Source organism: Xenopus laevis, chromosome 2S (genome assembly GCF_017654675.1).
Source record: "Xenopus laevis strain J_2021 chromosome 2S, Xenopus_laevis_v10.1, whole genome shotgun sequence".
Lineage (NCBI taxonomy): Eukaryota > Metazoa > Chordata > Amphibia > Anura > Pipidae > Xenopus > Xenopus laevis.
The window spans coordinates 144,092,505-144,112,681 of NC_054374.1; the positions used below are offsets into that span (position 1 = coordinate 144,092,505).

General features: G+C 37.3%; 1 protein-coding gene across 4 annotated transcripts in view; it reads left to right on the forward strand.

Annotated features, from left to right (window-relative positions):
* The window catches only part of LOC108709942 (serine/threonine-protein kinase DCLK1), a 221,752-nt gene that overhangs the window by 139,480 nt on the left and 62,095 nt on the right, over positions 1-20,177 (forward strand). The window contains exon 7 of one of the 4 annotated variants that reach the window (XM_018250241.2): positions 11,908-12,676. The exons of the other annotated variants lie outside the window; for them this stretch is intronic. Within the exon in view, the coding sequence (XP_018105730.1) occupies positions 11,908-11,964 (57 nt within the window). The 3' untranslated portion in view covers positions 11,965-12,676. Of the gene's footprint in view, positions 1-11,907; positions 12,677-20,177 lie in introns of those variants that run through there. 4 annotated transcript variants of the gene reach the window in all.

Below are 20,177 nucleotides of genomic sequence, written 5' to 3' on the forward strand. Positions count from 1 at the left end.
TGTTGTGGAACTTCAAGAACCGGAGAGCACTTGAGGTGGGAAGAGTTTATTTGACACAAACTTCGTGGATTCTGAACTCACAAAGAGTCAGAACCCCAAACAAAGAAATCACAGAGTTTTTATAAACGTGGAAACATGTGACATAAAAACTTACGGCATAAAAGGGTGTTACAATTGAGAGGGCATAGAGATATCTCTTCAGAGCACAGAAAAACAAAGAACTACCTCAAGTTCACGGTAGTACTACCAAGGCTAGCTTAAGAACAGAATCCATCCAAGTCAGCGGGCTCCCAAGGGAATCTGCATACACAGAATTGTATTCTCTCTCAAAAGCAAGGGGCCCCACTAAGTGCAAGTGCAGGGACACAATGCCATGTATATACTGACAGAAGATAAAAGAGTTTTGACCTTGGATGTGTCAAGAAGACCGGCCTAAGCAGAGCATGAAGAATATGAACTTGTGTTGGAGAGATTAGATCAATGATGTCCTTACGCCCAAGTGATTAAAGGACAAGGAAAGTTAAACTAAAGAACTAGGCTAGAAATGTTGTACATTTTTATTACATTGGGCTTCAGTACCAGTCCAATGCAACCACAGCCCTTTTATCAGAAGATGCCCCAGTAGCTTCCCATCTTTTCTGCTGATTCACTGCACATGCTCTGTGCTGCTGTAACTTACTGAGTTTAGGGACCCACTCACAAGATACAGTACACATAGAATAGAAATGTCACAATATAAGCAATTAATACAGATAATTACTACATGGCAGCTCAGAAACCAGTGCAACTAGCATCAGAATTTAATAATCAGCCCTGTAGCATCAGCTTATATTACAGACCAACCTCATTTTCTGTGCTGGATAATTAGTGACGACCCCTAAGCTTAGCTTCTCAACAGCTGCTCAGAGCCCACTGAGCATGTGAGTGTCACAGACACTTTCCAAGATGGTGACCCCCTGTGACAAGTTTGAAGTCCTGGATCATTGCTGCTATTGAAGCTGAAACAAGTGACTGTAGGAAAAGTCATTTCAAGATGAAAAGCCAGTGAACAAATGGTGAATTTTTTCTTAAATATCCTTTACTTTATTTGTTTTTCAATTTCCAGGTCCTTAATCAGAAACCAGTATTGATCTTTAGAGACCCATGATGCATTTTCCTGCTTAGGACTAAGCATTGATTTTTAGCAAACCTAGATTAATGGACTGTGTTTCTTCGACAGGGTTATATTTTTACTATGTTAAATTTAATCAATTTCTTATCATTCTTTGTGTCAATGAGCATTATTGTGAAGATGATTTATAGCAGTGAATTACAGACATTTTGTGTACAAGCCTTTATTTATCAGCCAATGTTTTGATAGGGCACCTTAACCTCGTAGCTAGTGATGGGAGAAAAATTCTCGAAACCACAGCGAAAATTCGCTGACATAAAAAACGGACACCGGCGCATTTTCAGCGGCGAATGTGCACCGGCGTCAAAAACGAGGCCCCAGCACTGCTTCGCAAATTTTTCACCGTTTCGCGAATTTTGCGGGAAATTCAAAACATTTTCGGCAAAGCAAAACGCCCCAAATTCGCCCATCAGTACTCGTAGCATATGAACATCCTGCTGTAACAGAAACCTAAAACTCTGTATGTCTGGCTTTATGGGCTAGTAATTTCTTTTTGTAAGACAACAAAAATACATAAAACCTCATATTCATTTGACTTTTTCTTGTTCCCCTCACTCCCCCAAAATTCCACAGTTTAGGAAAATATGCTGTACAGATTAGGTATAGCTAATATTTACAGTATTTTGCTTGTGTGGAATTTATTTGTTTGCATGTATTAATATTGTTATTTATATTAAAGTTTCATTAAATGCATGAAAAACAAAGAACTAAAGGGATTTGAGATCAGAAATTAAACTCAATGAAGTTTTTTTGAACAATCATGATTTTTTTTCTTAATTGGTAGCATTTTAATAAAAAAAAACAGAAAAATATAATAAGTTGCAAACCAAAAATAAACGAAAATCACATGTGACTGTTTAAATAGTCTCGTAACTTGAAAATACAATGCTCATTGACGCTCAACAGGTTTTATCAACTTTTCATGTTGGAATTTGAATTTAAAACAATTGGAGATTACAATTTTATGCAGCAAATATTTTGAAAAAGGTAAGCTAAGCTAGAGTGATGGTTCGAATTTCAAAAAGTTAGAATTTCGAAGTAAAAATTTGCCTTTTCGACCATCGAATAGGCATATTCGACCATTCGACTTCGATTCGAACGATTCGAAGTAAAAATCATTTGACTATTCGACCATTCGATAATCGAAGTACTGTCTCTTTAAAAAAACTTCAACTTCATACTTCGCCAAATTAAAGCTACCGAAGTGCAATGTTAGCCTTTTTTGATCGAATAAAAATCCTTCGATCGATTGCTAAAAATCATTTGATTCGAACGATTTAATCTATTCGATCGTTTGATTGTTTGAATACTCTAAAAATCCCTCGATTTCCATATTCGAAGTCGAGGGATTTCAATTCGAGGGTCGAATTTCGACGTTTTTTTAAATCTGCCCCTTAATACCTGTAGCAATATTTAGGGAGAGATTTGTTAAAATACAAACTGGGTAATCCTAAAGGATCCCGAGGAGTTCAAATTATATCACAATTATTCTCAGTTTTCCTGACATCTCAGGAAAATATTTAATCAACACATTTATCAAAGCAGATGAATATGTCAATTCCTTAGGTTGTTTGATTGCTTTGAGCAGTTGAACACCACTCTGTGTTGTTAAACCTGACTGGATAGATATTTTTTTACAGAGTAGCCCCTGTCATTTCCACTCAGAAAAAAATGATGATAATTTTTTTAAGGAAATTTTGGATTTGTTAAAAAATAAAGGTTGGGGAAACTTATTTTAGTTATTGCAAAAGGAAAGTAAAATAGCTTGCGGGATCTAGGTGTTCAATATTGGGTTAATTACCAAAGAATGATAACATGTGAAGGTCCTCTTTCTAGATTATATTATTCCATGGACTCTAAAATTTAAGGTGTGAAAACACTGCAGTGTGACTCATAGAGGCCAATGTTTTGTTTTCTCATCTCAGTTGCCACCATGTGTCTAATTAGAATATCTGTTGGAGATTTGGGAAAAAGAGAAGTCAATTGACAATAAAAAAACATGATGTTATTATTACAGAGTTGGCTGGTTCTGTTGAAGGAACCTGTCCACTAGCGATGGGCGAATTTTGACGAGAGCGACAATTTTTATACGCGAGACTATTTGGACCAAATGCATTAAAGTCAATGGGCATCCGTATAATTTTTTATGTGCGACAATTTTTATGTGCACGCCAATTTTGACACGCCTGATTTTTAGCCAGCAAATTGTCGTCGCAGTTTTGTTGCGAATTTGTGTCTGGCAAATGTATTCGCCCATCACTAGTGTCCACCAGTTTGCTTTTCTTCTGGTCTACATGTGTTCTTTAAAACCAAATTGATCAGTTGTGGTAGTTAAACATAACAGGTAGCATCACATCCAAAATTGCCGCAAGAGTATGCTTTTAAATTTTTACATTAGTTAAACTTACCCTCAAGCACCAAGTGACCTACTGAGCATAAAACAGATTTTGTTTGAAGTCACATATAATGTGGTTCATAAAAAATGTTCCTAAGGTAACCCAGTTGGAAAATAGACATGTTCCATTTTTTGCTTGTTCCCGCTGAGAGCCATGACCAGGGAGAAGGCTTCAGATCTTAGCTCAGCGTCACATTATCATACATTCTCTTTGTAACCATTGAAACAAAAAGCTATAGTGCTTATACTGTATCCGCCCAAGGCATAAGCACATTCAGCGATAGAATAATAAACCTTAAACTGTTTTTACCCAAGGACATAACTCAAATGAATTTGCAAGCTGTGTTACTCATCTCTTAATCATCTCTAGATTCCATTTTATCCAAGCGATCCAAGTTTTTAATAATGATTTTCTTTTTCTCTGTAATAACAGTAGCTTGTACTTGATCCCAACTAAGATATAATTAATCCTTATTGGAAGCAAAACCAGCCTATTGGGTTTATTTAATGTTTACATGATTTTCTAGTAGACCATGGTATATTGCCATTAGAGGAGGAGGAGACACACAGTAAGGCTAGTGAAAATGTGACTTCCAGACCGGCATAAAGCAGTCTAGGTTTCCTCCAAAATTGGTTGGGTATAAAATGATTTGAGATAAATCTTCCTAGTTCAAGTTAAAGATTTATCAGTCTCAAAAATGTGTGTCATTTTTTGTTCTCAGCTAGGATTGCCACCTTTTAGTTCCGGTCCTACCTGCTGGTGATGTAGAGGGTGGGGGGGGGGTGCGGACAGAAAGGGTTGGGGTTGTGACATTTCAGGGGCGGGGTTATGAAGTTTCAGGGGCGAAGTCATGGAGTTTGGAGCCCTTGGTTTAGGGGAGTAGGGGAACGGGGGAGAGGAGCGGATCTGAGGCGGGTCAGGGGTGGAACAATAGGGATTACAAATTTACCGACTAATACACTGATGGTAAATTTGTAATACTGGCCCAGCTTTGGCTGGTATTTTGCCTACAAGGCAGGTGAGATACCAGCCAAGTGGCAACCCTATTCTCAGCACCCTTCAATATGATACACCAAAATATGTCTCAGTTTTTCAGATGTCCATATCAAATTTAAATAAAAAAAATAATTAGTAATAAACCAGAAACTGCAACAAACAAATACCTAAGGCATTCTAAGTATGAAAGCTTTGGAACATTTCTTGACTGATAAGTAACAAATTGCTAGGGGAATGGAGACTTTTTGACCATTCATGTGCATTTCCCTTAACAATTCATCAATCTGTAACCATTAACTACTTGCCATTCTTATTCCCCTCGTTGTTGGTTGGCAGTCAAATGAAGAGCCATAACAGCAGGGTGCCTACACTTCAAAGAGAATTGTAAGAACAAAGACATTTACTGTTTCTTATTTAAAAAATCCAAAAGGCCAACGTTTATGGTCTAATAATATGTTTAAATGTATCTCCTAGGACAGTTTAGTTTCCCATTTTATGCTATGTTTCCCAATATGCTATCCTTCTCTTCTCCTGTATTTGTTTCCTACTTGGCGATTGAGGGGCTTGTGCATCACTATATATAATACAGCCATTTGAATAATATAGTATGAATGTATAATATGGCATTATTGTTTCAAATATATAATTGTTAATGTAACTATGACTTAAGGAAACTTTTTTTCCCTCTTGCCTCCCCTCAAACAGCCAGACTCATCCCGCTGAAATGTGTTCTGCTGTTTATCCTCTGTTATTGCCAAAAATTAAATGTGTTGTCTAGTCTCCTGTGCCACCTATTATAGAAGCAAAACAGTTTATATATTTAAATGTATTAATATGCAGTTCAATAAATGTGATATTTATTTGTGCTCTGGAGAAACTCTTCATATGTATATAGTGGGGGAAATCTATTTCATTGTTTACTGGTGTAGGGCATCCTACACCAGTTTTTTTATTCTTTTTTAGTATTTTTTAAAGTGTTTCGTTTGGTGGAAATGAATACACTTTTTTCACCATGAATCAGTTGCCTGAGAACGTCTCGTTACAATTAATTGACTTGAGCAAGTGCACTAATTAAAGGAATGAGTTGCTAACCTATGTGGTGCCTAATGTAAGGGCTTATCAGCTTAAATGTCAGGAACTTTGATGTGTAGCCAATCAGAGCATATGAATAGTAACAATTCAAATGTAAAATTCCAGCTGCAATAAAGTGTTATAAATAGAGTTTGAAATGTCCAATTTGTCTCTGGGAGTTCTTAAATTTTATTTTATACTTGAGTCTTTTTTGAGGTTGATCTACCAATTAAATTTTTTTTAGGTTAGAGGGATAGTGACACTTTCCACGTTTATCAGGAATGTAGTTTGAGTCCTATAATAAGTTGCCTGGTCCCAAACTTTTCATTTGTGTCCCACCAACCTCTCTTAAAACCTTTGTCACAGATACTATGTTCAGGAGGTGATATTGAACTTGGGAGGTGATTCATCCTTCGACTATTGAGCCTTTTACCTACTTCCCAAACCTGATGTCAGTTCCATGGTGTGGCTATTCCTTCAACCACAAAGAATCTGTATAGAAAAATACCTGAAAAAATGTGGTCAACTTAAATGGAATATCCACCTAAAACTGTTTTGTTTTTGCACAATATCTAAGCATCTTTCCAATATAGATATTTGTTCACTTTTTTGTTACAGATATTTTTAAGCTCTGATGGGCTGCAGGTTGGATGTAGACTTTCTTACTTGAAAGTGCATATACCCATTAAACAGGGTGTAAACCCAAAAATAAAAGTTTTCATAATAAAAGGAATGTCATTCTACAGTAACCAACTGGACAACAACACAATTGGAATTTTATTTATTAATATAATTATCATTAAAACTGTATTTCTCTTTTCCTTTCTGAACTGCTGGTTCTGACAATGTAGAAGAAGGCAGTTCTTCTCCAGCCAAGACTTTAATTCCCATTTTGCAAAGCCTTAATCAGCTGGCTGTCTTCTACTACAGTTTTCTTCATGAAAGGTTTGGCTGAATCCTGAAACTGAATACAAACCCAACTTCCTTGTTTCTGTGACAAACATCCCATGATTTTAAGGATTCGGAATTGGTTCAGCCAGGCACTTGAATTCGGCCAAATCTAAGTCCTAATGAAAAAGACCAAATCCGAAACTGAATCCTAAATTCTGTGTATCAGTAGTCAGAACCTGTTGTGGAGAATAGCATGGGATAGTCACATAATGATTTCAATTGTAATTAAGTTTACAAATAACTAAATGATATTAAAATTAATATTGGCTTTATATTGTACAATTTGTAATAAGCACATTGTTTTCATTATGCAAATTTTTATTTATTTGAAATAGAGATTGCTATTTAAGAAAGTGAGTGTACCCTCAGTTATTTTAAAAGAGTATACAACTAGGTGTATATATCTCATTCATACTTTATTTTGATGATACATTGAAACTCCTTTGCAGGCAGGTTTGATTTTTCAGTATGTTTTCTGATTTTTTAGAACAGGCGTGCACTCAAAGCTGTGTCTATGGGCATTAAAGGCTGAATGTGTTCAGTACTACATTAATTCTGTTATTAAATCTCAGTGAAGAGGGCTATAAGCTTTATTGTGATGCTGAAAGCCATTTCCACCTCCTCCCAAATGGATTTTCCAAATGTCCCTCTCTAGCACTTTTCTTTGGTGTATATATACATATATAGTATTTGTTACTTTAGACATTCAGTGGATGTAAAATGGGGGTTCTCCTGTAGTTGCAATTCTCAAGGTGCTCATCAGATAACTTGGTTCTAATTTTACTCTTTGTGTGTTCATTCTTGAAAAAAGTTGCTCACAAATGTAGGCACTGCATATATCCCTAGCATAGCGGGCGATGCCCCTGCTTACCTGCCTTTGTAAGTAACTGAACGCTCACTTGTTAACCACTTTTCCTGCTCTAGGAAGCCACACACCGTGCACCCCATGTAAAATTTAAAGCACACATGCACACAATGAGCGACCGCGTACATACGCTCTCTATACATGATATTGCAACATGATGTTTCCTGGATTGGCGGAAGTTCAAACTTGGCCGCATTCATATCCATCCTGGGCCGCATGCAGCCCTCGGGCCACGGGTTGGACACCCCTGGTTTATCTTTATCTATCTCTCTAAACATATAAATATAAATGTGTGATTAAAATTGGACTTATCACAAACTACCCTTATCAATAAATCTGGATACAGTTTTTGTAAGACCCAATGAGTGTAGTCTTTTTTTCATTTTATATTGGTCATCACTTAGCACCGGGGCAGGTTTTGGTGGCAGGAGTGCTCCTCCTGGGACTATATGTCTGCCTATAAGTCAACTCCACTGAAATATATTAAACTGCTAGATAAATATGATAGTACTTTATTTTTCCAGACACCTACCTGTCCAGTGGAGACAGTGATGTCCAGAGAACTTGCCATCATTAGCTCATTATAGTATAAAAAAAGCAATGCAAATGCTGTGAAAAATATATGCATTCTACCAGGTTGCTTAGCAACATGAGCTGAGAGATCTGTGGCCTTTATTAAGCACTATGTGCCCCAATTTTTTCAGACTAGGATTTACTTTGCTGCTGTAGTGTTAAAAGAGGTCTCAGCCGATTTGCTTTGACGCAGTAAAACTGCGATTCAAAAGAAATCCACTTGCCAGACTTTGATGTCAGGGCTGTTTTAATGATAGCTACGCAAGCCGGCGCTGAATCCACATGGGAATATTAAGCCTCCTTGGTCCCCTCTAGCATCAGCACACTTTCTTTAATGTACTCAAGTAATTACACACTTGGAAAGTTTCAAGATAAAATAATTAATTCAGCTCTATAATAATTTTCCTCTGTAGTCAACCTTTTCCTACTGATAGCAAGGAGATGTTCAGGACATACTGAGCTGAATTTATATTTCCTTTTAACGTCAAATTTGTGACCTCTTCCATGTAGAACTTGTATTTATTTCATATACACAGATAACAATGTTTCTTGCTTCAGACTCAATAATTCAATTATGAATATCCCTCCCTTTGATTATATACTGGTATAGTTATCCTGAAAGCTCAGAATTATGAGAAGTCATCTCCCATAGACTCTATTTTAATCAAATATTTATATTTTTTTAAATTGATTTCATTTTTCCTTGTATAAAGGATGCAGAACTCTGTCTGTTAATTGGCTCATGTGACCTAACATGTATGGTTTGTTTGTGTGCACCGTGAATCATAGCATCCCAGGGGTCGGCCCTTTTTCTTAAAATGCTAATTTTCTATTTATGATTATCCAATGGCACATACTATTAAAAAAATGATATTATTATGACAATGGTGTATTTACATGAAGCAGAGTTTTATTATGAGCTGTTTTTATAGAAACCTACATTGTTTGGGGGGTATAGTTTTCCTTTAAGATCCTAAAATGCAGTGAAGACCCAGTTGCCTATTATTTTGGCTATGGTGGGCAAAGAAATTGACCTCAATGACTTAAGGCATACGAGGGTTTTTGCGCAACATTTTTAGTGTAGTGCCAACATTCCTAAAGTTGCTTTCTGCCATTGGGTTGAATGCAAAACAACCAGTACACACACCATAATTCAACACTTGTTCTTTGAAAGTGTAGATAAAAAAAAACATTTCCACACAGCCTACAGGAAGCACCACAGATGAGGTTGGTTTTCTTTGGCTTGGATTGATATGTTTAAATATTCTTGCATCAATTACTTGAAGTACAGAACCACAAATCTTTCTTGAATGCCTTCATTTGGAACACTGGTAGGACCTGGATAATCCACCTGCTTATCCAGGTCCTGCCAGTGTTACAATAAAGGCATTTTTATCCAAGAAAGATTTGTGGTTCTTTAATTGATGCAAGAATATTTAAACATGCCAGAGGATTGGAAGGTGGCCATTCAGATTATGTGCACCAGAAACCCTAGATTTAAAGAATTAGGACCAGATTCTACCAAACAGATCAGTCTAAACATGGAAACACAGGTCAGTCTTAGGGGCCGATTCACTAAATTCGAGTGAAGTATTTTTTGGGCTACTTCGACCATCGAATGGGCTACTTCGACCTTCGACTACGACTTCGAATCGAAGGATTCGAAGTAAAAATCGTTCGACTATTCGACCATTCGCTAGTCGAAGTACTGTCTCTTTAAAAAAAACTTCGACCCCCTACTTCGGCAGCTAAAAGCTACCGAAGTCAATGTTAGCCTATGGGGAAGGTCCCCATAGGCTTGCCTAACTTTTTTTGATCGAAGGATATTCCTTCGATCGAAGGATTCGAAGGATTTAATCGTTCGATCGAAGGAATAATCCTTCGATCGTATGATCGCAGTATTTGCGCTAAATCCTTCGACTTCGATATTCGAAGTCGAAGGATTTCAATCCCCAGTCGAATATCGAGGGTTAATTAACCCTCGATATTCGACCCTTAGTGAATCAGCCCCTTAGTGTCAGTAAATATTTGATATCATGTCATGACATACATGACTATCCACTGTCATTCATTGCAATATGACTAAGGCAACCCATTCCCCCTTTCAGAGCAGAGTGAAAGTTTAGGAGTAAAATTTGATTTCCTTCCCAGAATTCCTTCTGTATGTCATTTTTTTTAAATATATGCTTTACAGTTCATCTTCCTTTTGCATTTAAATAGAAGCATGATGTGACATAATGTATACTTTACTGTAGAAATAAAGGGGTTGCCAAATAATCATTTGGCTATATATATATATATATATATATATATATATATATATATATATATATATATATATATATATATATATATATATATATATATATATATATATATACTGTATATATATCAGAAAAATAAACCGCACCAACAGAGTCGTTACATAAATTAATAGCAAAAATATGGACTGTGATAGCTGCCTGTGGACTGTCCAGATTTTCTTGAAATACACTGCTGCATAATAACAGGGTTACCAGAAAGGAGTTTGAGTTAAGGCAGATCAGGTGTTTGTGTGTGTGTGTGGGGGGGGGGTTATTTGCCAAATTAAATTGTTCTGGGGGATTACAGTATTGTTGGAATGTTTCATGGTTTTCGAATTTTTTTGTGGATACTTTGACAGAAGTTATTATAAATATATATAATATTTACAGACCATTCAGTCTAGAGACACTGACAAATTCAGGTTAGATCAAATTAGCAGCTCGATTTGGACTGATGGCTGAATATGATTGGCTAGTTCTGCTGCCCCAACCAAAACTTATACAGGTATGGGACCTGTTATACAGAATGCTTGGGACCTGGGCTTTTCCGGATAACCTATCTTTCCATAATTTGGGTCTTCATGCCTTAAGTCTACTAGAAATTAATTTAAACATTAAATAAACCTAATAGGCTGGTTTTGCTTCAAATAAGGATTAATTATATCTTAATTGGGATCAAGTATAAGGTACTGTTTTATTATTACAGAGAAAAAGAAAATCATTTTTAAAAATTTGGATTATTTGGATAAAATGGAGTCTATGGGAGACAGCCATTCTGTAATTCGAAGCTTTCTGGATATCCGGTTTCCAGATAAGGGATCCTATTCCTGTACTTATGTTTAAGTTCAGAAGAAATTTCCTGTTTCAGGGCTAATTGGAAAAACTATTATGGGCCTGTCTCATTTCAACATCAACAGCAATGAGATCTTCTTTATTGTATACATGCATGTTGTTATTTACAGTATATAGCACAACGGTGCTTTTTATGTCCCAACTCAATATATGCATGATAGCTTTGTGCTTGTCCGAGGATTTCTTGCACTTTCATGTTTCTATGGTGAGAGGACCCCCTGGGATTCCTACTTCTTTACTTGAAACATCAGCCTATTTTTCTTATACTTTCTCTGCAAAACGCCTCCCTTTCTATGCAAAAATAAAGATATCTCTCAGATCTGCTCAGTTCAGGGGTTTAGCCAAACAATACAAACATTCAATGAGTTTGTATTTGTTTATGCAGCACTGACTGTACTATTTATTGGCATCTGGTCTATAGGAGAGAAGTTTTCATTCTACAGAGAGCCATAAATGGTGCTTGACTCCTGTTTATCTTCCTGTGTAAGATATAGACAATATATACACATATATGATTAAATACATTCAATATATGGGCATAGCTATACCCCCATTTCTTTGTCTGTCTCTTGTTGCCATGTCTGCCATATGTCATTCCACTAGAGAACATCTGCACAGTAACGTCTGTCTCTCCCCCGCAATGTGCAACCGCTAATTGATTTTTTTTGTACAAGTAAGACATGAAAACATCACAGGTAAAACAAATCTATAATGCACTTCATCTTACAGGACCTGTATCGTCACCTGTCATCGGATGCTTTGGATTCAGTAGGAGACTCAGTGTAAAAGAGAAAATGGAGCAGTGTTTATGGTTTGTGAGTCGGTGATAGTTCATTCTAACTGATTTCATTTTTTAGCTAAAAGGAAGTAAAGCAGAAGGTGCCTTTGGTCCATAAACTATCTTTGTGGGTTCACAAACTGTGTTGTTGTGTTAATGCGAATACTGTTAGTATTTATATTGTGTGACGTTTTGTAGAGATACAAAGAGCAACATTCTCTTTATAGACTGTAAGATCCAAGATTTGAAACTACAATGCATTTACTTTAAATTCACTCATAGTCATTTTTAAGGCTTGGCAGCACATATCTTCTATACATGTATTTGCCATGTTATTTTCCAAACCTTAGATTGAAACAATAAATTGTGAGAGCAAAGCTTATTATACGTACAGACTATTACTGTTGATATTTTTACCATGCTTTAGATATGACATGTCATGTCTCTAATACTCACTGGGAAATGTTCCCATTGAATAGCAATATCACCCTTTGCGGTGCCTGGGTTCTTACATGGAGAGCAGAATGGTTTATATGTGTAATTATAAGTGAGTAATGAGGCCATGATTCGTCTAAATGCTGCATCATTTATTGTCTTTGTAAGGGGTGATGTCTATGAAGGTTTTCATTCATGCAGGTCATGGTATAACTGGTAGAATCTAGAGCAATTGGATTTGCTGAGTAATGAAGATGTTTCACTACTTATCCGAGCAGCTTCTTCAGTTCAACTGATTGGTATGAAATTCCTCTGCATATAAGTGTATATCTTTATATGCTGAGGGCTTCCTGTACCAGTCAGTTGAACTAAAGAAGTTGCTTGGATGAGTAGTAAAAAGTCTTCAATGATTACTCTTCAAACCCAGTGGCTCTAGATTTAATTCTGCTAGACTTTGGAAGTGCTGGGAGGCTATAGCAGTTGGTATTGACATGGCGCCATGTCATGAATTTATCATGTGCTCAGTTCCCAAAGCAAATGCTGTTGTGGAAATAGGGGTATACTTTCCCTTTAAGATTAGCATTCCCTTTAGGACCTTCTAAGTGCCGTTGCAGCAATTTTCAATTTATGGCTAAAGATAAAATGATCACCCAAGCATTTTGAGCAGAGTTTCCAAAGATGATCTCATCATGACAGCATTTAAATCCACAGACTTATTTGGTAATGTTTAGGCTCTTATCCAGGACTCTAAAATCAGGGAATGTGTCCTTATTAATACTGTATATGCAGTTTTCTGCAGTATTTATCATAAAAACAACATAAATCACCCTGCCGGGAAGAATTGAAGGACACACTTTCACAAAGCCCATCTGCAAAAACAGTACTTATTGATGGACCAAATAAAGCACAAGAAGATGCAATACTCAGGAAATTCCTCCATGAGCATACTTAGCTTTTCAATGGCTGAAGCCTCGTTGCAGCCATGGCCTTTATTTCATACCTATAAAGCTTCTACTTTCTACAGGATACTCATGGAGAGGTGCATGATGGGGCAGCTAGAAAACATGAATGCACCTAAAATGTGGCATATTAAAATGTAAGATGTTATGTGATCAATAAGTTCTCTTGTATATTATATTAGATGTACCTTTTAAGATAGGATAAGGCACAACCATGCAATCGTATGATTTCATGAACTTTATCGAATGAGTTAGTATCAATTGGAAACAACTTTCAAATTACTTAAAAGCTTAAAACAATAATGCCAGTATCATTGCATGGTGCCTTTGGAGCACTAGATCCCTCTGCTTGACTTCTAGCCACCAATTATTACCACCATACATCAATGATCACAGAGATGATGCTCCTGCCATTAGTTCAATGCCACATCAGGTCTGCTTTAGAAATACTGGTGGGATATTGGGTAGATGTGACCCTGAAACTGTGAAACCCTGAATACTCGTAATGCTGCCCCGTTTTATAGATCATTGCATTGGCAATGTTGGTAAGTCTAGAAAGCAGTGTCCTAATATGCCATTAATGACCAGGACTTGCCCACCTAATCCTCTGAAAAAGCAATATAGGAAATAAATTCCACTGATAAGCAGGTATCTGTCTTAACATTCTGCTTATGAAGGTTGGAGACATATTGCAGAATTCCATTTACTGGTAAAAGGTTTTCCTATTTCCAGTTTACATGAATAAAGTCATGCTAACCTAAAAACCTTCTTACCCTAATTGTGTCTGGAAGAAGGACAATGTATTCTATGCATGGGCAAAAGTATGTGTATAATTATTGAAAATAATCTTTCTTCAGAATTATAACCCCCTCCCTGCTCAAAGTAAAGTCCATACAGAATAGGAATAGTCCTAGGGGCAAATTCAGTAAACGACAAAGCGCCTAACGCTAGCGTTAATTCGCTAGCGTAGCGCATTTTAGTTTATTCGCCGATTCACTAACCGATGCTGGCGTAAATTCGCTAGTGTTACTTCGCACCCTTACGCCTGGCGAATTTGCGCAACGGACGTAACTACGCAAATTCACTGACGCGCAAATTATTCTGAACGCTACTTTTTACGCCAGACTTCCTTCGCCACCTTAGACCAGGCGAAGTGCAATAGAGTAGATAGGGATTGCTTCAAAAAAAGTTCAAATTTTTTCTAAGTCCCAAAAAACGCTGATGTTTTTTCTTTTTTTATGGGTGATAGGCTGAAAGAGATCGAAATTTTTTTTGGGGCTCCCCTCCTTCCCCCCTACATTTCCTAACTCATGGCAACTTAACTATACAGTGGGCACATGTGTAGGGCAAAATAAAAATTTTAATTGCTGTTTTAAAGGTTTCCCAGGCTTGTGTAGTTCTGCTACATATACCTCCATTGTAACTTCAATTTGGCGCTGTATGCAAATTAAGCATCGCTAGCGTAATTTCGCTTTGCTTGGCGTATTAACGCTAGCGCAACTTCGCAACCTTACGCTTCCCCTGAGCGCAACTTCGGATTTTAGTGAATTTGCGTAGCGAATTGGACGCTGGCGCAACTATGAAGCTTAGTGAATTTTGCCCCCTAGCCTCAACCCCTCTGAATACATGTGGGATGAATAGGAATGCCTATATGATTTCCAACTTCAGTGCCCAACTATCAATGTGTTAATCAAAGCAAACTCTGACCAATCTAGTGGAAATCTTCCCATAAACGTAGAGGATAAAAACTGTTTCAGGTGCAATTTTATTTTGATATCCTTAATTTTAGAATGAGATGCTGAATAGACTGGTGTACGGACACTGTTAACCATATAGTGTAGGTTTACGTATTTCTCTGTTTAGTCTTTATTTGCATTTCCAAAACCATGTACCAAAAGATGCCCAAAGAGAGGGATATCAAAAATGCGCTTTCCATAAGTTGTTAACTACAGTGTACAGTCCTCTCTTATTATCTGGTTGGCAGCTAAGGTGCAATAAAAGCCTAGTTTGACATCTCTTGAGATGGAAGGAGTAATTCTTTCTAAGTGACACTGTACCCATAAGCCATTTCACCCATAAACAAATACTTTATGGACCAGACAGGCAGCTAATGTCTTTTTTTCTCTTTTATCTAATGTCTCTGGTATTTCTTTTGCATTGAACAACAATATGTTAACTAAAAAAAACTATTTCCAGATTTGTCCTTTGTGACAACCAATCATGTTCAAAATCATTACTTACTGCATTTGCTCTAAATATTGTTGTGACCTTTATTTTGCGGCAATCCATATATGTGTGTTATCTTCTATCTGAAATGTTAAAGTTGAGATATGTTCTGTGCCAGAGAGAAGTGCAAATCCTTGGGATTCTCAGTTGCTGCAGAACCTACAGATCTGTGTTTTACTAGCAGTGGTTGCTGGGAATTGTATGCATGCAGCATATGGAACACTGAAGACTATGCAGAAATCAGTGTCTCATAGTCCTTTACCTGCTTGTCCCTTTTACCTGCTTTACCTGCTCCACAGAGGATATCTGCTATTACCGTGGTGAATATTTCCTCAATAGAAATGTTTGTTTTTACTGAATACAGGGATAGGGTCTGAGATACGGAAATGTCATTCCCCACAGAGTCTTATTTAAACAAACTGTTCTTTATTTTTGATTGATTTGCCCCCTTTTCTGCAATAATAACCATTACTTTATACTTGATGATATCTAAGATGAAAATCCATGGTGGAGGCCAAACACTTCTTCTGGATTACTTATATTTTTAATTGTTTTTCGTAGCCTTAAGGCATTGGCTAAATATAACCTGTCCATAAGATCCCATACCTGTATAAATAAAACTACATCAATGAAACTTACACAGTTAGATACATAGTTAACTCGGGTTGAAAAAAGACCCATCAAGTTCAACCCCTCCAAATGAAAACCCAGCATCCGTACACACACCCCTCCCTACCTTCACATAAATTGAAAGGAGGGGTGTATGTATAGATGCTGGGTATTGATTTGGAAGGGTTGAACTTGATGAACTTGTTGTCAATGTGTTAATAATGCATACGATTGTGCGCTATCAAGCTGATGTTCTAGATAGAATCACCTACAAATATCTGGTCTAATACATGGGTCAAACAAAGCCCCTATATATGTTTGCTTGGATGTAGTATTTCACCTGGTGCGTTTAATTCTAAGGGCTCTGCTACATGTATACGTCTTACATTGTAATTTGCTGAATAAAGGACACACAAAATTAGAATCTCGAAAACATTTCAGGTTTTTCAAAAAACAAGCATTTCTATGATGATCGGGCCAATTTATAATGATAACGTTCTGTAATACAAGTAGAACTACCTACTACATTTAGTTAGTCATTTTCCAGGAGTCTGATATCTTCCTGATGTGCCAGGGTGACTATGAAACAACTATTTATCCTTAGATTAATAGACAACTTTTGCAGAATATGACCAGGGGACAGAGTAATGCAAGTCTCTGGTGTGTGATTACAATTGGTCTTTTTGTTTATAGCTGATTGAGGTCCCAAGTTGCAACACTGCAGACCTTGTGTTCTTTGCAATGTCCAAGCTCCATCTGTTTATATTAATCACTGAATTATCTGGAGACAACGATTATATTACAATTATAATGCCCTCGTAAAAAAAAGTCTTAAAAATCCTCCTATCAGTAGGGCATATCAAAATATTTTGTTCTTACACGAGTAATAATATTATAGATTTTCAAAATTTTGTGTGGCAGTGTTCCTTACAAAGATAGTTAACTGCTCTGTTTCTGGTACTTTATAATACACCCTTTCAACAGGTTATCTCATAGGGTGGCATACTGTATATTCACAACTCTCTTAATATAATGTATTTTAATCCTTGATGAAAAGGCTAGGGGTAGTACTCAATCAGTACTGAGTTAAAGGGCACCTATCACAGCCAAAATCAAACACATATTAACAATCTGACCAGTACAAGCTAAACACATTTAATCAAACTACATATACCTATAGTTTTTTGAAAAAACTGCAGGTTTTAAAAAAATCCCTGACTTTGTCAAATGGGTTCTTTCACTGAGGGAGGCCATACTATGACTATAACAGAGACTCTAATATGCAAATTTCAGGAGCATGCTCAGATTGTAACACTGCTTTGAGTATTCTACCCAGAATGCCTTGTTTAAGTAAACTCCTTTAATAGAAGTATCAGGAGATTTCCCTATCTTGTCCCCTGCTGGTAAAGTCATTATGCAAATGAAGGACACACAGTAACTTCCAGCAGGTGGCAGCACTACTGAACAGCAGCTAACACACAGGTTTGGCTGATTTGAAAATAGCTTAGAAGGGTTGATAAGCAAGCAAGGAATTTCAACTGAGCATGTGCGAGATTTCAGAGCTACAGTTGGCTGGGAAGATATAGGTAGGAGGAGCCAGTGAAATCCAAGATGGCTCCCTCAGATAGAACTGCAGGGGAGATAGGGGAGATCTTGCAGAAGGAATAGTGAGCTGATCATTTACATTATACAAACAATTCTAACTGTTTTAAAAATCGGATTTCTTGAACTTTCACATAGTGTATTTACTTAGTAAATGATTTTGGTCATGATTGGTGCCCTTTAAGGCGCTCATGTTGGTGCTCCTCTTTAGATCTGTCCCCAAGCCAATTCACCTGTGTTTGTAGGCGACACCTTGGTGAGTAACTCTTCTGCTCTCCTTGGTGGATGCATGCTCTAATAACTTTCCACTACTAAGCACTGCTTGGTAAATATATGACAGCTAGAGTAAGGTTGGTGGACATTAACTTCTTAAAGGAGAACTTAAGCCTAACTAAAATATGTTTTGGGCTTCTGTACCAGCCCAAGGCAACCACAGCCCTTTAGCAGTAAAGATCTGTACCTCCAAAGATGCCCCAGTAGCTCCCCATCTTCTTTTCTGCTGAATCACTGCACATGCTCTGTGCTGCTGTCACTTACTGAACTTAGGGACCAACTCACAATATGCTGAATATACAGAATACAAATGTCGCAATATAAGGCTGATTAGTAATTAATAAAGATAATTACTACTTGACAGCTCAGAATCCAGTGCAATTAGCACCAGAATTTAATAATCAGCCCTGTAGCATCAGCTTCTATTACAGACCAACTTCATTTTCTGCTAGATATTTTGTGATGACCCCTAAGCTTAGCTTCTCAACAGCTGCTCAGAGCCCACTGAGCATGTGAGTGTCACAGACACTTTCCAAGATGGTGACCCCCTGTGACAAGTTTGAAGTCCTGGATCATTGCTGCTATTGACAAGCTGAAACTTTAGGCTGGTGCAAAAAGTTCAGTATGTAGAATATGGCATTTTTAATCATGTTGATTTTTAGGGTTTAGTTAAAGTTGGCCATAGTTGCAGCAACACATGAACCAACCACAGCTTTTATCTTAAACCCATTTGAAATTTAGCCACCAAACTAATGTTTAAAAAAAACAATAGACGTCTACTGCAATTCCTAATTGATCACAAAAATGAACACTTGGTGGCACAATGACCCCTATTAACATGTACATGCGATTGTTGTCATTGTCAGACCAGCAAAAGAATGCACTCTTGTTAATACTTCTAAAATTGTTGATCATCACACTTTGGTTGTGTTGTGGTCTTTCTACATCAACCATATAAGCATGCATTTAATCTCTCTCCAACAAGGAATCTCAATTTAAGTCTTACAATCACAGTTATGCAATTGAGACTGAAAGTATGAATTTATAGCGTTTATAAAAGTTGTCTCATGATCACATCTGGCAACCAGGAAGATCTCACAATAACATACATTTTTGATGAATATTCTGCGACTGGTGGTGGTGGGGAAACATGGTGCCTTGCTGAAAGTTCTGAAAAATCTTTAAAAACTGCATTTAAAATGAATGTGAATAACCAAATGTGCTATGTCTTACAATGACCATAATGGAAATGTTAAATAAATGATGTGATGTCCTTGTGAATGTGACTTTCATTTCTCTATGTCCATGTATGACTTACATTGAAACCAGGGGGCAGTACAACTGAACCAATATCTTATTGAAGATAAAACTCACTTTTCCGAGCTTTGTAATGACCTGTAAATCCTTCTGGTAACGAATCGTTCATATTTTTATATTTCTATAAGGGCAATTGAGATTCATAGGGTGTATGTTATCTCATTCTGCTCATCAATCATACATTCTCTGCATTTTTAAATGTATACATTTACATTGAATTGGGCCTTCCATATTGCCTGCTCAATCAAGACATTGTTCTTCTGTCTGCTGAGGAGGCAATAGAAAGGCTGGTTAAAGCATAAGTAAACCTTTAAAATAAGTGAATGTAAAATTGATGAGGGGGCTATTCTAAGAACGTTTGTAATGTACATTCGTTATTGATATTCTTTTTATTCCAAGATATTAAGGCATACATGTACTGTTAATATGAATGAAATTGTTACAACAGCACCACCTGCTGGTCAGTTTCCCACCAGTCTGACCATAAAGTAGTCAAGGAAGATGTCAGGAGAAAGAAAGAGGCCCTGTGCTCTGAAGTTCTTCTCTAAAGTTCTTCTGCTTAGGAATAAAATTAGAAACAGGGTCGGACTGGGGGGCCAGGGGCCCACTGGGACTACTGTCCAGGGCCCCCCTCCGACCCTCCCGCCCCCTACTGTGACGCTCCGAGAGAGTGCACATGAAGGCGCGCGCAGGGCCGGATGTACATAGTGGGCGCCCCTAGGCCCACTGCCGTTCGTCGCCCCTGTCCCCTCCAGCGGGACAGGAGCAATGGGGATTGGCGCATGGGAAATTTAGAAAAT